Below are 21,031 nucleotides of genomic sequence, written 5' to 3'. Positions count from 1 at the left end.
CATCGCCGATCATCGTGCAGCTGTCCTTCACAGTCGTCAAGCTGAAAGGAAGACCAGCAGCGCTGGGAGATGTACGGAGATTCACTACGCTGACCAATGGTGAGTCTAGCGTTTTTCGGATCCTTGACAGACAATCCTCTTCTTCTGACACGTCAGTTTTGGCTTGGGAAGCCCTCGCGTTCTTGCAGGGCTTAGCTACCCGCAAAAGTGCGAAATGACAATGACGATACCCATCCTGAATGATCCCGTTCATAGAGACGAACCTGTGCACGAGCGTCGAAAGGCTACCTGACTCGACGATTATTTTGGACCACGTGTTTGGAAGGTGCACCAGCTGAACACGCCGCGTAGAATATCCGCTCTACTCTAGTCCAACTCTCAGTCATGACGACCGCGCTCCGTGGGCCACGGCCACATTGATGCGTGCGCTGGCAGCATATAGTAGCTTTGACCCGAGCTTCTCCCAAGATTTGTAAGCCCAGAAGCTTCTCGTGAAAGGCACTCTATCACCTTCGCACAGAGTCTTCCACCGCGCGGACGGAAGAAATTGGCAGCGGAGGTCCAAATCAAAGTCACATTGACGCACTGTCATCAGCATTTACGTCGTTTCCAGAAGGAGGGATCGGCTCTCTTTTCTTGTCTTCTACGTTCTTAGAAGAAGGCAACTCGAACGCAAATTGTGGCTTGCTTAATTGCATCACCTCTGACTTTTCTCTCCCGCTTTTCTGCCGAGAGACAAATCAAGCGGATGCGCATGCTGAGTGCGTTTGCTGTTTTGCCCAATCAAATGCAAATTGCACAATCTGGATCCGAATGATTGCGACGGTGACAGCTTCGATCGGACGGTGTACGCGTCTGTGATGTGTGGCCCCTTCCCTGCTTCCCCTCCCCTTAAGAGCAGTCAAACGAATCAGAAATGAGCTCTATATGTGACTTTGTATAGAGCTCATGTTTGATATGTCGCGATTTCGATGACTTTGCTTATGACTCTGACTCGAGTTGGGCAACGCGGAGGTCCTGGCTTGGATCGAATGAGGCGTGGACCTTCACCACTCATGATCACGAATCACAGTTGTCGATCGTGTGGGAGGACGGTAGGTGCGTACTTAGGCGCCGACGCGTCTGCCCTAAACGATTTTGAAACTTTTTCGGACAACGTCTCACCACCTTGGGCTGCCATGCAGTCAGAAATGTGGATCAATGTGCGCGAAAGCGAAGCATCACCAAAAAGCCTATACAGCATATGTGGATAAATAAGTGACGAAGAAGACTTTCTGAGCGCGTGGAGCGCTTCGACTCACGACTTGATTGTCTATGACGTCTGCGCTGGCAGACGGTCACCTGGGTTTGCGAAGGCTCATTCATGATCAGCAAGCCTATATCTCCCGAAGAGTTCTCTATCCTTTGTCGAGCGTTGAGCGTTGTAAGACGCCTCGAAATCGTCATGGCATCGAATTTGAATCCAAGATTGTGATTGCCACAGCGCTCTATGTCCCTGACCGTTGCCGTTCCAGAAGCGTGCAATCATGGGCTGCTCGGGCTCGATGGGAGAGTCGTTGCCGCGAGTGCTGCTGATGCGCTTCATGCCAATCACGAAGCTTGACACAGTCGCTATGGTCGAACCGCTCGTCAGGCCCAACGAGCGGTTTGACTGAGTGTGCAATCGCACTCTTGACTACTACTAGAATCACGAATCACGAACATGTCTGGAAATCTGTTTAATGTTGCCTGTGAGGCTGCTGCTCGAGTCACTCGGTGCATGGCTTTTCAATTGACGTTCACAGCTCATCACAATTCACGATTATTCAGATTCAGATTTACATTGAGCGACTGCTCGATGCACATGCAGCATTTGATTGAGTGGCTTAGGGAAGACGATCGAGCGCGGCCGTGGGCAAATCATTTGGCATACGTGCGTGCTCGGGTGCCGTCTGTATGGGGCGCTGCAAGCTGCACGCATGACGCGCGGAGGCGCCGTTGCAGACCAGACGCCGCGGCGACTGACGTGTTGCTTGCATTTGTCGATGCAGTCTATACATGACTGCTGATGCGTCAGCGTCTGTGTCAGCCTCTGAGTAGCAGAGTAGTCAGTAACAATCTCACTAGTCTCTATAGGTTCCCCTGCTCCACTCATGACTGCACGCACGCACCTACTCACGCGTCCAAGCATTCTTGATTGACGAGTGCACGCGAGCCGCCAACTCGCCGCCGCGGGTGACGGCATCGGAAGGCGGAGCAGGCGGCTCGAGCAAAGGAGCACGCACGATATAACGGCAGCCGTACAGCACGCAGACGCGCTGCATATGGCTTCACACACAAGCCATGATTCTGCGCAAATGTGACATCCGGCGCATATAGCCTCATCAGAATAAGTCTGAGTGAGCTCGCGCAAGTATGGACCGCTCATCACCTCGCTTGTTACGGCCATGAGTCTCATGATTGGTGCGCCATCACGGCATGATGGTAGTGGATGGCGGTTGCCCATGCAGAGAACCTCACACTGGCGGTGCTTGTGCAGTCGTGGCTGCAGTCATAACACGCGCTTTCCTACGCCTGACGCACTCAAGTCACGAATTATTCTGATGTGAATTGATTGTGAATCACAAATAATCGTGGATGCATGCTCATGCTGGCGCGGCGGGCCGCCTGGTCGAGCGCGCTTGTTTGCGTTGCACCTTCCTTCGCGCGGATGCGCCGTTTAGATGCATGAAACGAGGACTCCTCAGGCGACTCGAGTGGTGCCCGAGCAGTCTTGAGTGAGTGAGTTCTGCATCATGCAGCGTGCCGCGACAGAGCGCCAGCGCGCAGCTAGACGAATCGGCCACAGGAGCAGCATCACATTTGCGTGTGCTATTGCGCGGCATGCATCCAGTCAGAAGGCCGCACGCAATTAATCTCGAGTGGATTCGAACTGAGCTGAGCGGTCGTCAACGTTGCGACACGGCGGCGGCACGGTATCTCACCGCGTTTCCCTGCTCGCACCCCGGCCCCTGGATCGATGCTCGCGCCCAGCAGCAAGCAAGCATGCAGCAGCTTATATGCCTTGCGCGGGCGGGTGGACAACGACGAAAAGTACGCCGCTCGCTGAATCGGTCGCTACACCGGTACCTGTTTTACCACAACATCGCACCTCCAACCCGCCGGCCTCTTGATTCACATGTCCACGTATTCATCTTGATCTGATCTCGTTTTCCCCTTCTCGCTCACGACCGACCGACCGACCCATCGACCCAGCAGCTTTCGCGCTTTGAATCGAATTCACTAGCTGCCCAGTCTTCTTCAGACCAGTTTTCCTTGCGCACGACGCTCCACCATCCTGTATTCCACACGTCCGCCCGACAAGATCAAGGACTTGACCCCATCGAACTCGAACACTCGAAGTTCTATCTGCATCCAGCAGCCCTGCTTCACACCAACCTTGCAACACCATCGGCATCGAGAATCAGCTGCTGTCAAGACGTGACGTATCTGCAAGCCCACGCTTGAGCCTCTCTTGCCTCTGATCTCATCACAGCGAGAGATATGATGTACACTCCGCCAGCTTCCGCACCTGCGGCGGTTGAGTTGGTGGTGGGCTCGCCTGTCGCATCTAGCAGCGTCCAAGCCAAGGAGCGAGACCAACGCATTCAGAGCGCACGGAAGAAGGTGAGTTCAGTGTGGGAGTGCAACATTTTCAGCTTGTTGCAGGGCGCGATCGAGCCTCGACTGACACATGCCCACCAATATCGCGCAATGTTTCAGCTGAAAAGCTACAGAGCAAAGCAAGCTGCCGTGGAGAAGAAGAGAGTGTCTCTTCTTACCGAGTCTGTCGCACCCTCCGAGTCTTCCAGCAGCTTGTCGAGACTGAGCGTCACGGAAAGGCCGAACTCCATGCTGGGCAAAAGACTTTCGTCAGGCTCTAGCACTGCATTGGCATCCAGCTCTTCGCCTCGCGCATCAGCCCAGCCCACCGTCCCACCATCCACAAGTCACACCCGCTCCACCTCAAGAGCAGGTCATGTTCGAGGGCACTCTCGCAATGGCAGCATCTCCATAAGCGCGGTGTCGCCGTCGCCCGCATCGCTCCTCTTCAGCACTGCTCTGCCTCCTTCTCCGGCACCTTCGAACGCTACCGTAGCTCCTCAGTCTGCCCCTGCGCGCTCAGCCAACACCACTTTCGTCGCCTCGACACCCCACACGCATACGCGCGGTCACAGTCGAAGCGGATCACGCGCAAGATCTGGCTATCGACCTGCCAGCTTGTTGTTCGCCGGCTCGACATCAGGCACACAGCAAACGCTACCTCTCACTGTAGGTGAATGGAGGGACGTCGATGAAAAGCCAAGACAACCCGAGGCATCTATTTCAGCAGAAACTTCACTCACCCATGGTCGGCGACCCAGTCGTCATTCTCGTCAAACGAGCGTAAGCACCCGACGCGAGAGCATGGAGATCATGGGTGGTCTTGGCATCGGTACATTTGGTGTTGCAGACAGCGCGCTCAACTCCGTTGGAGCGAGTCCACGTCGCCACAGCCGTCAAATGAGTTCGAACCGGCACAGCGGAATTTTGTCAGCCAGTCTGCTGTTTGGTGGTGCATCTGCCGACAGCGCTCAGCGCGCTGGCCGTACATCGGGCATTCACAAGAATGATTTCGACTGGAGAAAGCTGGGCGCAACGCAAGAAGCTGCGCCGCAAGATGACTCTAGCGATCGGCTCACTGCGCTGGAAAAGCTTGAGGGCAGAAGCAGAAGCACCTCACCTGCGACCTCGCGCGAACAGACTACGGGCGACAATGCTTACAACGATCGTCAATCGAGGCCAAGCAGTGTGCAGCTACCAAGCTTTGATGACGTGCACGGCACGGATGCAATGGACAAGAGGAAGAGCGTTAGCTTGCTCGAAGCGAACGAGGCTTCGACATCTTCAGAAGAGCCCTCTGCTTCCGCTGCTCGTTCTAGCCTCACATCCCATCTTGCGCCCTCTACACTTACCGACGGCACGCCCGGTGCACGACCCTCGTCCATCAGAATCAACACTGATGCCGCTCCTCTCGTTGAAGGTCTTGGCACGCTGATGGAAGAGGAGGAAGAGGAGGAAGAGAGCGCGGCAAGCTCGCCTGTCCGCGAACGGGGCTCGCTCGACATTGGCTCAGAGGAAGCCGAGAAGAAGCGCCGCGACCGCGCGGAAGAGCAAGAGACGGTCAAGCGCAACCGTCGCGCCAGCCTGAATCCCAACCCGTTCAAGCTCAAAAGTCGACCGGCAAGCTTGTACGTTGGCACGCTCAAATCTTCTGTCAACAATGGAGGCATCGTTGCGAGCAATTCTTTGCCCCAACTCGCTGCCATCTCTGGTGAAGAGGAGGAAGAAGAGCAAGATATCAGTGTTGATGAGCGACCTTCGTCGTCAACACCACGCGCAAGCTCGACGCAAGCGCCGCAAGACTGGTCGGTGGATTCAGCACAGCGAAAGCTAGCGACAGCGCGAGCCGACGTCACGCAGAGACAGCAAGCCGCCGTTGCTACAACTGAAGTGAAACGCAGCTGGCGATCTTCAATGCCCTCGACCGCTGCTCTCAACATGAACGCTACTTCGTCTCCTGCTGTTCCAGCGCCCGCCCCGGCGCCCCGACAAGGCATGCGCACACTCCGCTTGGGCAGCATTTCAAACGAACACAAGGGACAGTCAGATTCCCTCAGTTCTATTGCCAGCAACAACACGACCGCCTCATCTGTCTCGATGTCGGTAGCCTCCGGGGCTGTACCGATCGGACGTCGTCAGAGCCTTGTTCTTGCGGCCGCACAAGACTTGGGCCAAGGTTTGCCCTCAGTACTTAGGGAATCCAACGGTCCTTCGCCTGGCGCAGGACGGCGTAGCAGCATCCACTACAAATCGAGCACTCCCACTCCAGCATCTGCTCCCGCTGCTGTTGGCAGTGCATCTGGTTCGTTGCCTTCGCCGCCTGCATCCGAGCGTCCGAATCCGCCTGCGACGGCGGCGCCAACCGGAGCATCGTCGTTCAAGCAAGTCCAGTTCGACGAACTGAAAGCTGCGCACCAACGCGAGCACGGTCTGCTCGAAGCTAGTCGCAGACAAGTCGAACGTCTCACACATGAGCTCGCTGTGGAAAAGGAACGGTCTGCGCGCGAGTATGCCGAGCTAGAGAGCTGGAGCGCAGAAGAAAAGAGGACGCTCGGAGCTCGGATCGAGCATCTCGAACAAGCGGCTGCCGCGAGCGCGAACTCAGCACTGACCCGCGAAACGGAGCTTCTTGGACGCATCGAGTCTGTGGAGACAGAGCTGAAAACGCACGCAGAGCGTCTCGAGGATGCCGAAGCAGAGCGAGACATGCTCCAGGAAGACATCGACGGGTGGCGCACTCGCTGCGGCGATCTGGAAAAGTCTGTTCGCACCGAGCGCATGGCTGCTGACGAAGAGAGACGCGCCAATGCCACCGCAAAACTGCGCATCCAAATGCTTACGCAAAAATTGCAGGAAGCTGGTATCGAGGTCCCGAAGGCACAAGCCGACGAGACTTTCGAGGATGGTCTCCCTGCTGATCTCGCTAGTGTGTTGCGTAGCCCCGCGCTTGGCTCGGTCAGCCCAGTGGTGCAGCAGAATGGCTACTTTTCGCCGCACCCTGGTGCAGAGCCATCTGCACCTCCTCCGCAAGCTATCAAGCTGCTCAAGGAGATGAGACAGCAGATCTTCAACCTCGCCGGTACGCTGGAGCATGAGCGTACCGAGCATGTCAGCGCTAAGACAGAGCTGGACGCTTTGCGCGAAGAGAATGCCAGACTCCGTGGCGAGTCTACGCTGAACACGACCGTCAGCAGCGGCGAGACGGAGAGCGCCGGCCACAGCCCTGCAGGCAGCCCTCCTCGCCGATTCTCTGCCACGCAGAAGAGCACGACCGCAAGCAAGACAAAGCGACATGTCTTTGCGTACGATAGCAGCATGGGCAGCACTTCCATGGGCAGCGGTAGCGTTGCTGCAGGCACTGCTAGCACTGTCCCCTCAGAGTACGAGCACGGCGACAACGAGGACCACTTCAAGGAGGATCATGGCAACGAGGATCTTCTCCACGGGCTAGGCAGTCTTCAAACGTTGACGGAGATTGAGGAGGAAGAGCAGCAGTCTGACGCTGCGCGTACACCGCTCGCACGACCTCAGTCCGTCGGAGAAGCTCCCGATCTCGAAGCCGGTGGCACTTACGACGCCGAGGAGTCCTCATCGCTACCTGATCTCGAGCATTCCACTCCCATTCGAAAGACCCTCGACAAGACTGTTCCCGTCTTGACTGTCGACGGTCAACCCCTCACGCCGACTGCGAGCCACTCGAGCTGTTCATCCACCGAAAGCAGTCACGGTCCGGCATCTCCTCGTAACAGTTACGAGGAACAAGTCGACGAAGCCCTCGATGAGGACTACGACGAGAGCGATGCGGACGATGAGGAAGAGGAAGCCATGAAGCGTGCTCGATCTGCTAAGCCCGAGTTCATTCGCGAGTGGTCCTTTGAAATGGCTATGTCTTCGATTGCGGCAAAGCGTCAGCAGAGGGCAACCTCCCGCGGAAAGACTCCCAAGAGCGCACCTGCTGTCGTTGAGACTACGACCAAGTCTCGCCCCAGTAGACCTCGCCGTCGCCGTCAACAGAGCTCGGATGACTTCTTCGGGCTGCTCGCCTTGGACAGCACAGATCCATTGCCAGCTTTGCCGACTCCGGATGAAGCGCTCGAGATGCCACCTTTCTACGTCGAGCAGTCTTCACGCGATAGCTATGCAGGCAGCAAACGCCGCAGCGTCGAGAGCTACGACCACAGCCCGCGTGTCTCTATGCGGGTCTCCAGCGGCGGTATGCCTGCGCAGCAACGCCCTCCTGTCGCCAAGAGCGCTTACGCCCACGCGCACACCGCCGAGACGATTGATGCTGCAGCAGCTGCTGGCGGCATGCTCAGCAGGATGAGTCTCGGCGGGCTTACGAGCGCTTTCTCCGGATTGGGCGGTTACCTCTTGTCTGGCCAGAGCGGAGCGGTCCAGGCGGCTGCCGCAGCCACGAAAGCCTGCGCGGGTAGCGGAAGCGTCACACCTGGTGCAGACCCTTCCGTGCACCACTCGTACAGTGAAGAGAGTGGATTGGACTCGCCCCAGAGCAGCTTCAGCTGGACGGCCACTCGACGGGTCGAGGATGGTGGAGAACCACATCACAATGATGGACTCTCGTCCGATCCTTGGGCTCAGCACCACCTTGCACAAATGCGACAGCAACAACAGAGGGCTTGGTGATCAAGTCTCTACCTGCCATTCGCCATCCTTTGAGGCAATCAGTCCACTCCACTTCACGCCATATCATATTCTACTCTCACGCCTTTAGTCACGTTTTGACGTTTCCCCCAAATTAGCTAGGCTAAGTCACCCGAGAAATACAGCACACTGTCCGAGCGACACCGCTCTCAACCCTCGCCCAATGCAGCTGGCTCTGCGAAGCGACGCCTTTTCACATAGAACCTGTCCGTCGTTCAATCCCACCTTCGACTCTCTTCTGTTTCCTTTTTCGTCTAGCCGCAATTATTCCTTGACCCCAATCGCTTCTTTGTAAGATCTTTCGATGCAGCCACCACGTTTTCGATTCGCAACCAATCTATCCCGATCGTCACGCCCGAATCGAGTGAGATACTTGATCTTACGACTGTTCCGCTGATCCGCCGCTGGCTCGTCAACGCTGGGTGTGCTTCTTGTTTTCAACAATCAAACGCCCTCTGCAAGTGAGGGCGCAAACGTAGGCACGAAAGGAAATGCATCCTATAGTAGGTGTTTCTCCAACGATTCGAGAGCATTCTTGTCCTTTTCGCTTGGCGGACCCTGTGCACTGATAACATCCGTCTGGAAACGGCGCTGAGCACGAAGCGCAGATCTGCAAGTCTTGTCTTCACACAACCGTCACTCCCATGCTACCTGCGGCTGTCGATAACGCATCGCATTACGTGCGCGTCAAGATTGGTAAAGACGGGCGATTGAAAGCGATCGCGAAATCAGCAAAAGGCGCCATTGAATCCAGGCAGTTGTGACGAGCTTTGGGGCGCGCAACTGGTGCGACTCAAGAGTTGTGATCCGAGCGCTTCAAAGATCACACAAAAGGGATGGCTAGGCACACGTTGATCGTAGCTACGGGCGGTCACTCTGGGTTGGTGCGTCTGGCCTGTGGTCACACTGCAAAAGAGAATGGAGAGGGAGATTTGAGGCGGGGAAGATGACGAAGCGAAACGAGGAGTGGGCGAAGCATGGAACTAGACATGGTGTAGACCTGTTGCGTTTTCATCATTGAGACTAACCTTCGCATCCATCATCGCTCTTTGTCCATTTCCATCCATCAGGGATTCCAAACATTACATCAGCTATTGCAGCGAGCTCCCGCCTCTTTGCCTCCTCCCTACCACTTGATCCTATTTGGTCGTGCAAGCTCCGCATCATCCACGGGTGTGGACAGGCTGTCATCTTTATGCAGCGCTGACACCGCTTCAAAGCTCGAGTACAGGTCACTAGATCTTGACGATCTGGCAGCGACAAAGAGCGCAGGCGCGTTCTTGGCGGATGAAGTCAAAGCAAAGCATTGGAGCATCTCCACCTTCTTCTTCAATGCGGCGATCTGGCCGGCGAAGAGGGAGTCAGTGAAAAGTCATGACGATGAGGGCGAGCGAGAAGTTGACAAATGTTTGGCTGTCAACCACATAGGTAAGTGTGCTGTTTAGATGGGATGCGCATGGCCTGAAGCCAATGTGAAGCGTTCCGACGATGAATTTGTCCTTTCTGTCACTCTTAGCGCATTTGCTTTTCCTTCAGCCTTTGTTGCCGCTCCTGCTTGAGCGAGCATACATTCCGGATGATCGAGCGCCTCGTATCGTATTCACGAACTCTTCACTGCACCGACGAGCAGACCCATGTAAGTTGCGGGTCTCATTTCGAGCGCATGATCATCCTGATTCATCGGGATCGCACCCATATTGCCTCTCCATGTTCAGCGACGCTCGAAAGTCTTTTTGACCTCACCAAATCCGGTCCTGAAGGCTGGACTGGCCGGGCGTGTTACAGCGCAAGCAAGTTCATCCAGATCCTTGGCGCACGCAAATTGGCTGAGCAACTGGAAGAGCAGCTGACCTTGAAAGGCGGCGACGCTGTCGCTCCCGAGCTTGTGATCGTCCAGCCTGGTGAGCAGCCAAGAGCATCCCAAAGTCTCTGCCAGCCTCGTGCAGAGCCCTGTGTTCATGCTATCATCTCTGCGCCCCGCTCTTTCCTTCTTTTTCTTTCCTCGACAGGCTTTGTCCCATCCACAGGTCTGGCCCGATCCTCGCCTTTGTCGACGCGTCTGTTTATGAAAGCCTTCTCCTACCTGCCGCTGTCGTTCATCGAATCCGAGATGGGCGCAGGAGAGACACTTTTGAAAGCGCTAAGCGCGCCGCTGTCGAGTTTGCAAGCCACCCACACGCCAGACGCACGCACGGCAGATCAGCTGAGTCAGCTCAACGAGCAGGGCTCACCAATCAGGTGGACACCCAAGGACGCCCGCGTTCAAGGCGCTATGATCGTTCGCGGTGGCGGACTGGACCTTCCTGATCCGCGAACAGAAAATGAAGCTCTGCAGCAGACGTGGTGGCCCCTCTGATACGCTCACCGCTCGTTCAGATAAAAAGACAATGGACACCTTATTCTTTGTAGCGCGGTCGCTGTTGAGGCGCAGTGTCCATTGCTTGTGCAAAAGGATGAGAAAAGAGCGTAAGGTACAGGCAAACGGTCGCCCGTGATCGGAACAACGGCGGCGGATGGAGCTGACGAAACTTTCACAGACTATGACATGGGACAATTTTCAGAGACAAATCGAGAAGTCTACCTGAACGTGAAGGTCGGATACTATCTCGATGTCATCTGTTTGATGCACGCAAGCCAGGGCCGAGAGCTCTCGATCTCAGTGGTCGTCGGTCGGTTGCGGCTCATCACTTGGAGTCGTCGTTTTCGTCTTTTCAGGCTGCTCGTCCTTCTGTAGCTGCTTCTCTGGTCCACCGTCGTACTTGTGTTGAGCGACGAGGCAGTCGTAAGAAGTGGAGGCGAGAGGAAGAGCCAAAGGAGCTTCGTCGCCGGTCCCGGCATCGCGACGGCCGGGAGTCTCGTTCCCGGTTTCCGTCTTGGTGACCACCTCTGGCTGCTTGGTATCACCGTTGTTGGGTTGGGCAACTCTGCTCTTGCAGACGAGAGGAGCATGAGAAGTGGTATCGAAGTGCAGCTGAATGTCGCCGGCGTCGGTGATGTTGACTGCAAGCAGGCCGGCACATTGCGCGCCGAGCGTCAGCCTCATTCACCTCGCGAGAGAGTGGGGAAAAATTGTGATGTTCTTCGGCCCACTTACAGCTAATGTTGATGCTGATGGGCCCGAAACGGCTTCCCTGCCCAAAGGTGAAATTGTGCGGCGTGAGGGTGTAGCCGCCGCCAAAGCCAACACCAGACTTCTCGATGCCGGCGTTCCAACCACCTGATGGTGGACGGAGATGGAATGTCAACACCGAGTGCCTCATCATGCTCCTCGTCTGACTTACCGCCAACAGCTCCGCGCTGCCAGTTGATACCGCTGCCAGCGCCGAGACCAGTGCCGAAGCCGTGAAGGAAACCTAGAGAGAGATTGCATGGCAAGATGACACATTAGCATGCAGGCCGTGCAGAGTTCGAGAGTCTTCACACCAGACTCTTACCATTGATGCTCGAGCCGAGGGTGCCTCTCTGATTTTGAGGCTCGCCCTCCGGCCCCTTGCGCACAACATGAGTTTGGTTGTACGCCAGGTTTTGAGAGAGATCGAGATCATCGTCTTCGGTGGAATCCGGGTCTTCTCCTTGACCAGCCTTCTGCGGAACTTCGTCCGTTCTCTTGTTGAAACGAGGCAGCGAACCGTTTTGCACGTTCTCAACGGCAGCGTCTGAACGTCTGTGGGGACGTCCTTCAGTTTCAAGATTATTGTTGTCCCCATCGCTACCACCATAAGTAGCACGCCTCTGGTTGGGACTGTCATTGGTCTTGACTCCATTTACGTGCCAGCGTTGCCCACCGCCATACATGCCGTCCCTGCTTTGGAGTGCGGTAGCAGGCGAGACACGCCTCTCAATAGGGCTGTCACTGCCCTTGATCACATTGACGTGACCGTTCCAGCCACCTCCGAAATTTTCCCTCCTTGGACCGAGGGCGTCGGTGGGCGAGGCGAGAGCGCTGAGCGCGATAGTGCTGAGCAGCACGTAAGCAGCCGAAAGATTGATGCGCTTCAACATGATAGTGAATATGAGTAAGCTTCAATCAGAAGGTGGGCGGTGGGTTGTGCAAAGGAGGGAGGGAAGAGGAGGCGCCGTGTGAGAGCTGGGGGAACAGGCTTACCAAGGAGCGTGAGGCAGGCAATCTTTATAGGTGAGGAGGTGAGATCTTTGGGCTATGCCGAGCAAGGTGCTGGATGGCAATTTCGCTCAAAGTCTGTCTGAGAGCGGCGAGCACGCGATCTTCGGAGCTCGTAGTGTTGCTTGCATGGCTGCAAGTTTGGCCTCGAAACGAGGGCCAGTTTGGAGCGGGCTGAACGCAATATATTGATCATTGTCTGTGAGACCGAAGGGAGTTCGGTGCGCAGCACAGCATTTATGACCGCGTGCCGTTCTGAGCAACTGGAGGGCATGCCAAATGGAGCAGCACCCCAGCAGAAAAGGCATCCGCTTGAACTGAAGCAGCGAAGGGGCGCAAACCTGTGGGACAAGGTCATCATTTCAATCGCAAGCCGATTGTGACCACACGACGACCTCTGATGCGCAGCCAAAGTTGCGAGCGCTTTCCTCTTGTAAACTTTGACCAGAGCGACATTTGCGCTTGCTGAAGACTTCCAGGCAAGGCCGGCCCTCGGCCCCGAGAATCGGTCGCGGCAGAGTACGATGGGCGTGGTGATCAGAGTATAGTGCAGCAGCGACGGAAGGCGCAAATTAATGACTCATTCTGACGGCGGCCTTCTTCAGCACTGCAGGATCGTCGTACCCGCGGCTTCACAGGTCTGCAAATGACTCAGGGCAGCGAAGTCCGTCCAGCATATAGACGTGAAATTGTCGCGGTGATTGAGCCGTCGCCAAGGTGCGAAGGTCTCTGCCCACATTTGCTGCGAAAGAATTCGTGCGCGCCTTGTAAGTCACGCGATAGTGTTGGTAAAGGTCTTCGTTTGCTCAGCTCTATGGTAGGGTCTCACTTGTACATGTAGGGACGCGCGCACAGTCAGTCACGTGACCGACACGCCTTCTCCTTCACCTTTGCCGCCTGTACAGAGGATGTCGGAAGGGTGCCTTACGCCAAGGTCCGTCGCCCGATGCTTGGCGTAACTCGTTTGTAGCTCCATGGGTCTTTCTGGTGGCCCCCGTGTCGTCAGGTGGATAGGCATACTCAGCACTCGTCTATCACTGACGATTCTCGTCGCCCGAAAGCTGCGCTACAGCTTGCATCGTTCTCCACCGACTTTCCGAGGTTCAGAATAAGTGAGTTAGGCATCACCGCGCAATTTGCGCGACAACATCACTGAAACGACGGACGCAGCCAGGACAGCAATATCTTTCGAAGAACGAGGCAAAGCCGATGGCAGTCTCGTTTAGCTTGGCGAATATTTAGAGCGGTCTTGACTGCTCATCCTACTTGACTTCGGTAGGCATTAGCCAGGCAGTCGAGACGACCGTGGAGAGAGCATACGTTGAGGTCGGGGTGAGCCAAGTGTAATTATACCCGGCGCTCAATGATCGAATCAGCCCCACGCCGCTGACCTGTACACGCAGCTAAGTAAGCAAGTGTGAACGGAACGGCTTGGCTGTGCAAATGTCGAGTTGCGGGTCGCCTTTGGCTCGTCTGAGGCTACTTTCCAAGGTCTTGGTCGGCAAAGGCGCCTTGCCGTCCGTGATGCGCAAGTGCACCGCGATATTCTTGCACAGCTCGATTTGTCGTTCCCGGGCGTTGTGAGAGTCTGTAAATGGCGGCGCAAAAAAGCCTGGCCAGTGCTCATCTGCGTATTCGTGAATCCATCCAGAGCCGACTTCTCTAACAAGCCGTTGGGCGCTTCGAACAGAAGTCTGCGGAGGGCGTGCAATCTAATGCGCAAGGACTCGTGACTATCTAATTTGAATGTACATATACGATCATTTTTATCTTTTCGGAATCCGAGAAGATGGCCGAGTTGGTGCGCACCAGCAAGATCCATTTCGTGCGCGCGGGCGAAAGAGGCATGCTACTGGTGCCTGATCGTGAACCCGCTCGGCTTTCGAGCCATACACTCTGCTGGCCACAGGGTAGGGCTAATAACAAATTAGGGTTTGCCTTGCTGCGTGGAGTGCTGCTGATGACATGCCCGTGCGCAGAGCATTGGACGTTGGAAAGTCTCACCCTGGGTGTGGTTGAGAGAGAAACAACTCGCTGTCTTCTTCTTTTTTCTTTCTCAACCTGGCAGCGCAGGACGCTGCGCAGATGCGAACTAAAAAAAAACATAAAAATAAAACAAAATTAAAAAAATGCAAAGTCAAGCCGAAAATCGTTGCAATGACTGCCAATAAGCACCTCTTCGACGTTGCCTGTCGGTTCCCTTGCGGCGCAGCATGATGTTATGGTACTGATGTCAAAGTTTCAAAGGAGACCCGTCTTGTCGCAGTCAGAATGAATGCCTCCCCAACGAACATAGCTAGGCGCTATAATGCCTGCCTCTTTGAGCCGTGAAGGTCCTCATTCGTCGTCACAGTAGTGCTGATCAAGGGCGCGCATACCCGGCGCGGAAGCGTCGTCTTCCTACGCCAAATCGCCGAGTCGTGACATAGCGAGGCGTGGGAGGGGGCAGACTTGCGCTTGCGGCCGTCGGCGCTCGAGTCAGGGCGTATGAGGTGGAGCAGGGCGGCGCATTTGACGCCTTTGCAAAGTCCTGATCACCACTTGAAATGAGTGCGCGAAAGAGGACCTTCGAGGCATCCAGGCGCAGCAGGGGATCGTGGCTGCAAGGAAGCTAGAAAAGCAGAAATGAAAAAGCTGGGTCAACGTATCGTGCTCATCCAAGCACCCCTGGACACGCTGCGAACCACATTCAACGCGCGAAGCCGGTCTTCGCGTCCCCCCTTTCCAGTCCAAGCTTTGCAGACTTTCCTGGAGGAAGCTTGCTCTCATCCATCCGTCGTGCAGGACACGGCATTTTCCTCTGCTGGACCCTGCTCTTGATTCGAAGCGCCCTTGAGTGCGCTACCGCTGCCTGTCTCAGCTCGTCTAGCGTTGAGTCCCAACGAGCAAAGTGATCTGCAAGCCATCCCCGCTGGACGGACCCACAATCATCCATCCACTTCGATTCTTGACGAACGCCCCAGCCGATCAAACGCCTAAACCTGCATTATCGATTCAAAATGGCACCTCTGCTCAATCTCCCGAGCGTCGTGAGTCATAGGAGGCTACCTTGGCAAGGTGCTTGCCGTCCGAATTCTTGGGCTGACTCGCTCATCATCGCGCGTCCGCTCACCTGCCTGCTTATCAGTTGCCGAGTCCTGGCCCGTCCCCTCTGCTGCCGCGATCCTTGCCCGCCTCTCCAGCTCCAGTTGCACCTACGAACCAATTCCTGCCGCGCGACGGCCAGCCGAGGGCGATCGGCCAGGTCGATGCAGTGGGAAAGAGGGCGCCAAAAGCAGGCGGCAAAGGGCAAAAGCGGCGTTGGCAAAAGAGCGCAAAGTCTCGAAAGCTAGCAGCTCGATCGCAGCAGGTTCCGTCAAGCGCAAGCCTAGAGTCTCGGGCGCAGACGCTCGTTGTTGAGCCCGAATCCCTTCTCGAGGCAAAGGGCAATGTCGAGCTCTTGCTAAAGGCTCCACCTGCACGAAGACACCCGCTCGAACTCTCAGAGGGCGGTGAAGCGGTGGACGAGTTTCTCGAAGATCGCAGTCTAGAGAATGCGGTAGTCGACGAGCGCAGCGGTTTCATCAGCGTCGAGCACCACGAGCCGCAGACTCCGCGCTCCGTGTTTCAGAGCTTCGTCGACGTGCTCGGAACGCGCGCCTTGCGCCTGTACGAGCGCGGGCACGGTGGTCAGCCTGCCCTGGACGTGCCATTGCAAAGCCGCGAGATGAACGAAGCTAGCAAGAAGCCTAGCCGGGCTCAACGACGAAGAAGAGACCTTCAACAGGTCGACCCGTTCCCACTGCAGCCCAACGTCAGCGATCCGACAAGTGAGAAGAAAGGCGACCAATGTAGCAACCTGCACAAAAGAACTCTCGAGGCTCGCAAGATCAAGATCCGGTCAGCAAGCGGGCACGACGCTGATCTTCTTGGCCGCAAGCAGGGAGGTGGGCCTGGTGAAGCTGAGCTGTGGAAGCGATTCGCGTGGGACCAGGGCACCGTAGATTTGTATGCAGCAGCCGGGTGCAAGTTGCCTGTGTTCAGTGGCTGTATCCCGGGTGGTCACTGCGTCTCACATTGATACTCCGAAAAGCGTTGTCTACGTGCAATGGGACTTTTGCTGAACCCATGAACTATGAGCGCGGTGTCGAGATCTGACTCGTGGACAAAGCTTCCTGGATAGATCGCAGTGCTGTAATATGGCGCTTGGATGCGATGCGGCGTGTGGGGGCTTCTGTAAGGAAGGCCCACCCCACAGGTAAGCGTACACGCCCCGCGTGAGCTTCAATCTTCAATCACGAATCTGAATGGTGGATATAATCACGAATCGCTTTGCGCACGCCGCTTGCGGGTGAACCCTGCATGACGACCTTCTTCTTATTATTGTGCGGCATGATCGACGCGCTTGGCTATATTGACGCGCCAATTACAACTCGACTCACACTGCTTAGCTGCCCGCGTTGCCTACCCGCAAAGGCTGGCTGAACAGCAGCGTCGCTCGATCGGCTCACCTCATCACAGCGGAGACGCGCGCGTGCTGTGTGGCTGCGTGGGTCTCGCGCCAGCTCCGTCGGTCACTATACGCCGGGCTTTGCGGATGGACTCGATCACAATCGTGGATAGGTAGACTCACGACTACGGGTTACACAAGACTGCGCCCCGGGTCATTCTTCCGACAAAAGCGGGGTTCGTTACCCTCTGACCTGTCCACATCCTTCCTTTTGCCATTCGTTGACGCCCTTCTCGCTTTGTAGCTTCACCTCGCCCTCTGGAATTGTCAGAAATAGGTAGCGTAGGGGCCAGGAGGATGTCGGCACCTGCAGACTTGGAGGCGCCCGCCGCCGACCCTTCTCCGCATGCCTCGCCAAGTCAAAATGAGTCTACCCTTCGACAACGCGCGCCTGTGCAAGGCCTAGTGGGAAGCAGCACGTTGGGTCGTGGAGACTCGCCGAACGATTCTAGGACTGCGGGCCACTCTGACGAAGAAGTAGCAGCTTCCGCAAAAAATGGAAAGAGAGCATACAACCTGAAACCGTTCGATGGCAATTATAGCGCTTCAGCTGCTGCCCAGGGGGGACGACCTCGACAGGCGCCCCAAGAACATCCCGCCGATCATGCTGGTGTGCAATCCTCTTTCCCCTGCTTTCCTGGTGACAGGGCGTGGGGCGAGAGGTCTTGGCTGTACGAGTTCATGCCATTCAGAGGGATGTACTACGATGTGAGGCGTAGGCTGCCCTTCTACGCTTCGGACTGGACCTCGGCCTTCCTTCCCAAGAATTGGTGGACCATCCTTCAGAGCATTCCAAGGCTGTATTTCATCAAGTAAGTGCATACATGCGCGTCCATCCGCCCGGCTCTGGTCGCACAATAAGTGTTGGTCAGGAAATTAAGTGACCTGGATGACGTATCGTGCTAGTCGCCACGGCAGCATCCGAGGTTCGGCTTCACTGACCCTGATCTCTGCTCTCCACGCGCCTTCTAGCTTAATGCCTGCGATAGCCTATCTCCTCGATCTCACCCACCGCACCAATGGCGCTTACGGTATCAACGAAGTCATCATCGTCACCGCCTTGCCTCTCGTCGTATTCTCGATCTTTTCAGCTCAGCCACTGACCATTGTTGGCTTCACTGGTCTTACAAATTTGGTGTGCTATACACAGTAAGTCGCAGCTTGATGGCTCATCAGCGCGTGAGATGAACACTGATAGGCGCGCTCTCCGCAGATACACCATCGTCGTTGGCCACTATGGTCTTAGTCAGCTAGACTACCTGCGAGTACAGGCTTGGGCATTCATTTGGGCGTGAGTGGGCGGCCGCGTCTGTACCCACGCGGTCCTCAGACACTCAAACTTCAACTTAACGATCGCAGGGCTGGGTTCCACTTCATTGCCGCTGTGTTTAATCTATGCGACTTCTCGCGCTTCATCACCGACATGACCTCGTCTACTTTTGGATTGTAAGTCACAATCAAATTCAAAGCAGGAGTGTTGAACGCTCTGCTCATCGTGTCTGCCTTTTGCGACCTGTAGCTATGTCGGAATCGTGTACATTCAAAAGGGGATCGAGATCTTGATTTTGGAATTCGAGCCAGCTCCGCTCGACAACGCGACTGGCTGGCTGAGCGTCGTGGTGGCCATGCTTTTCGTGATCTCTGTCTACCTCGTCAGCAAGGTGGCCAACACCTCTGCACTGCCCTTCAAGCTTCGCTCTTTTGTCGGCGCTTTCGCTTTCGCTGCTGGCTGCTTGGTCTGGACAGGATTCACTCACTTTCCGGAGAATAGTCTTAGGCGCGTTCCACTTGAGCGTCTGCCAATCACAAAAAGCTTCTTCCCGACGCTGGACAGATCTTGGTTCATCGACTTCTGGAACATCGAGCTTCGGTGGGTATTCGTGGGAGCCGGCTTTGGATTTGGCATCTTCCTTCTTTTCTGGTTCGATCACAACGTATCCTCCATTATGGCACAAGGTAGACAATTTCCTCTCAAACGGCCAGCAGGGTTTCACTGGGACTTCTTCCTTCTCGGCGTCACCACCCTCGTCTCTGGCTTTCTAGGTTTGCCAGCGCCAAATGGTCTTGTGCCACAATGCCCATGGCACACCGACTCGCTCTCCGTCTACAAGCAAGTGGATCCCGATGCTGCCGCTGAGAATGAGGAGAAGGACCCTAAAGCCACGTCAAGGCAGCGCCGAGCCCCTGCTACGATTGTGAATACGCGCGTCGTCGAGCAGCGCGTCTCACACTTGATAGTGGGCTTGCTCACAGTCGGAACAGCTACGCGCCCACTCCTTGTGGCCCTGGGAACGATGCCGCGCGCCGTCTTTGCCGGCATCTTCATTCTGGTGGGATGGGCATCCATAGAGGATAACATCATCACCACCCGAACATTGGCACTTTTCAGAGATGACGCTATGGCGGATCCCAAGGATCCCCTCCTAAAGGTCCGCAAGTCTAAAATCTTCCTGTTCGTCGCTATTCAGTGGCTATTCTTCGCCATGACATTCGCCATCAGTCAGACCATTGCCGCCATCGGATTCCCAGTAATCATCATTTTACTGATTCCTTTCCGCTACTACTTGGTGCCGCGATGGTTCTCCCCTGCGGAGCTCAAGATTCTGGATGCTCCAACTGCCGACTCTGACGTCGTCCTCGCCTCTATCGGACATTCATTTGGTGTCACTGGAGCGGGCGAGCGAGTTGCACGCGACACTGGCATTGCGGGCGAATTGTGGGACGGCTCGGAATTTGACGACGACGAATATGGAGAGTTCGGTAGCAGCAGGTTCAACAAGTCGCGCAGAAATTTGTACGACTCTGAAGGCGCTGAGGGCGCTGCTGCTTACACCATCGGAGACGAGAATGAGGGTGACCTCCCGCCTCGCATCGAGACGCCGTTCCCAGGCCGCGCACCTAGCCCCTTCCATTGGTACCGCCCGCAAACACCACTCACTCCGCAGTTTGACACGCAAGGTGGCCAAGCAAGCAGCCAATCGCAAGATGATGCAGCACCATCTGCTCATGCCCCGTCTCCCACGACTGTGCCTGCCGCAATACCCAGGACTTGGTTCTCGCCGAAGAAGAGCAGCAATGAGAAGGCCACTGCGAGCGCGAGCGAGCCTGCCCTTTCTCAAAACAACCGCTCTCCAAATGAGCCTGTGAATGCGCCTCCCATTCTCGCCGCCCCGCCCATTGGAGGGGGCGAAACCTTGGACGCAGAGATCCTTTCTGCGCTTTCCAGTGGAGATGCAGAGCCGGCGTCAGAGCCGTCGACAGCCCCGGCTGTGCTCGCGGCACCCCCAGTCTCTAGCATCGCAGGCAAGGGATCCACTCAAGTCGTAGATGCGTCTGCAGAAAGCACCGCACAGAGCGGCTCAACAGCTTCCCAAGCTCTTGCTGTAGATGCGGCTGTCACCGGCGCTTTGGGAGTGGGCGCTGCCGGCATTGCTAAATCCGTCACTAGCGACAAGGCATCGACGAAACAGGACAAAAAGGCACGTAAAGCTGCTGAGAAAGCCGAAAAGGAAGAGCAGAAGCGTTTGAAGCGGGAAGCGCAGCGCAAGGCTGCTGAAGAGACCCAAGCTCTTGCTAACAAGCGCCTCCTCGCCGCGCAGCAAGCTGCTGCAGAGACCCAAGCGCGTGCTGAGAAGCTCAAGACTGATCAGCAACGTGCTGAAGAGGCAGCAGGGGCTGACAGACTGCGACAGCGACAAGAGCGGGAAGCTGCGGAACAGCAGGCCAGAGAGTCAAAAGAACTGGAACGCAGAAACTCGAAGTTGAAGCGATCGGAGAGCAAGAAGGCTTCTAAAGAAGCGGCGCAGACTGCGGCTGCAGCTGCAGCTGGCTCGGCTACTCTTCACGAGCTTGTCGAAGAGCACGAGCAACAGGAGGCTGCCAAGGCGGCCCAAGCCGAGCGCGACGAAAAACATGCGAGGGACCATGATAAGGCGGAAGCCGAGCTGCGCGCCAAGGAGGAAGCTGACAAGGCTGCCGCTGCCGCTGCTGGAGGTGCTGCTCTGGAGCATCTGGCCTTGCAGGTCAAGCAAGACAGTGAAAAGGAAGCCGAAAAGGAAGCGAAAGCGGCTGAGGAGAAGCAAAAAGCAGAGTCGGCTGCTGCATTGGCTGGTGGGGATGCTTTGGCAAAGCTGGCTAGC

The 21,031-nt window shown here is 56.1% G+C and overlaps 4 protein-coding genes across 4 annotated transcripts; 3 read left to right on the top strand and 1 right to left on the bottom strand.

Moving 5' to 3' along the window:
• Nucleotides 1-3,337: 3,337 nt before the first annotated feature.
• Nucleotides 3,338-8,406, top strand: IE81DRAFT_13748 (hypothetical protein). The gene is made up of 2 exons (XM_025510321.1): nucleotides 3,338-3,645; nucleotides 3,742-8,406. Exons 1-2 carry the CDS (start codon nucleotides 3,523-3,525, stop codon nucleotides 8,263-8,265), a joined length of 4,647 nt encoding a protein of 1,548 aa, XP_025366815.1. The 5' UTR covers nucleotides 3,338-3,522; the 3' UTR covers nucleotides 8,266-8,406.
• A 514-nt stretch (nucleotides 8,407-8,920) lies between these two features.
• IE81DRAFT_326307 (hypothetical protein) lies at nucleotides 8,921-10,691 on the top strand. The gene is made up of 5 exons (XM_025514785.1): nucleotides 8,921-9,167; nucleotides 9,354-9,711; nucleotides 9,800-9,919; nucleotides 9,999-10,184; nucleotides 10,293-10,691. The coding sequence occupies exons 1-5, from the start codon at nucleotides 9,120-9,122 to the stop codon at nucleotides 10,637-10,639; spliced, it is 1,059 nt and encodes a 352-aa protein (XP_025366814.1). The 5' UTR covers nucleotides 8,921-9,119; the 3' UTR covers nucleotides 10,640-10,691.
• Nucleotides 10,692-10,695: 4 nt separating this feature from the next.
• Nucleotides 10,696-12,588, bottom strand: IE81DRAFT_13714 (hypothetical protein). The gene is made up of 3 exons (XM_025510316.1): nucleotides 11,718-12,588; nucleotides 11,565-11,636; nucleotides 10,696-11,500 (listed from the first exon to the last, which is right to left on the bottom strand). The coding sequence occupies exons 1-3, from the start codon at nucleotides 12,283-12,285 to the stop codon at nucleotides 11,184-11,186; spliced, it is 957 nt and encodes a 318-aa protein (XP_025366813.1). The 5' UTR covers nucleotides 12,286-12,588; the 3' UTR covers nucleotides 10,696-11,183.
• A 4,913-nt stretch (nucleotides 12,589-17,501) lies between these two features.
• On the top strand, nucleotides 17,502-19,645 carry IE81DRAFT_272513 (hypothetical protein; the record flags this gene model as incomplete). The annotated part of the gene is made up of 5 exons (XM_025511422.1): nucleotides 17,502-17,704; nucleotides 17,865-18,041; nucleotides 18,106-18,183; nucleotides 18,252-18,338; nucleotides 18,412-19,645. Coding segments are annotated over 5 exons (1,779 nt in total), but the record flags the coding sequence as incomplete, so codon positions are not given.
• Nucleotides 19,646-21,031: the final 1,386 nt, after the last annotated feature.

The sequence above is a fragment of the Ceraceosorus guamensis genome (genome assembly GCF_003144195.1).
Source record: "Ceraceosorus guamensis strain MCA 4658 unplaced genomic scaffold IE81scaffold_102, whole genome shotgun sequence".
Lineage (NCBI taxonomy): Eukaryota > Fungi > Basidiomycota > Exobasidiomycetes > Ceraceosorales > Ceraceosoraceae > Ceraceosorus > Ceraceosorus guamensis.
Note: the sequence above shows the minus strand (reverse complement) of the source record. Positions and strands in the feature narration are given on the sequence as shown.

Bases quoted from the DNA above. Each gene is read 5' to 3' on its own strand.
- IE81DRAFT_13748 (XM_025510321.1), top strand. From the start codon at position 3,523: ATGATGTACACTCCGCCAGCTTCCGCACCTGCGGCGGTTGAGTTGGTG. The intron at 3,646-3,741 runs GTGAGTTCAGTG...GCAATGTTTCAG, and splicing joins TTCAGAGCGCACGGAAGAAG to CTGAAAAGCTACAGAGCAAA.
- IE81DRAFT_326307 (XM_025514785.1), top strand. From the start codon at position 9,120: ATGGCTAGGCACACGTTGATCGTAGCTACGGGCGGTCACTCTGGGTTG. The intron at 9,712-9,799 runs GTAAGTGTGCTG...TGTCACTCTTAG, and splicing joins TTTGGCTGTCAACCACATAG to CGCATTTGCTTTTCCTTCAG. The intron at 10,185-10,292 runs GTGAGCAGCCAA...TTTCCTCGACAG, and splicing joins GCTTGTGATCGTCCAGCCTG to GCTTTGTCCCATCCACAGGT.
- IE81DRAFT_13714 (XM_025510316.1), bottom strand. From the start codon at position 12,285: ATGTTGAAGCGCATCAATCTTTCGGCTGCTTACGTGCTGCTCAGCACT. The intron at 11,637-11,717 runs GTAAGAGTCTGG...ATCTCTCTCTAG, and splicing joins CCTCGGCTCGAGCATCAATG to GTTTCCTTCACGGCTTCGGC. The intron at 11,501-11,564 runs GTAAGTCAGACG...GTCCACCATCAG, and splicing joins GCAGCGCGGAGCTGTTGGCG to GTGGTTGGAACGCCGGCATC.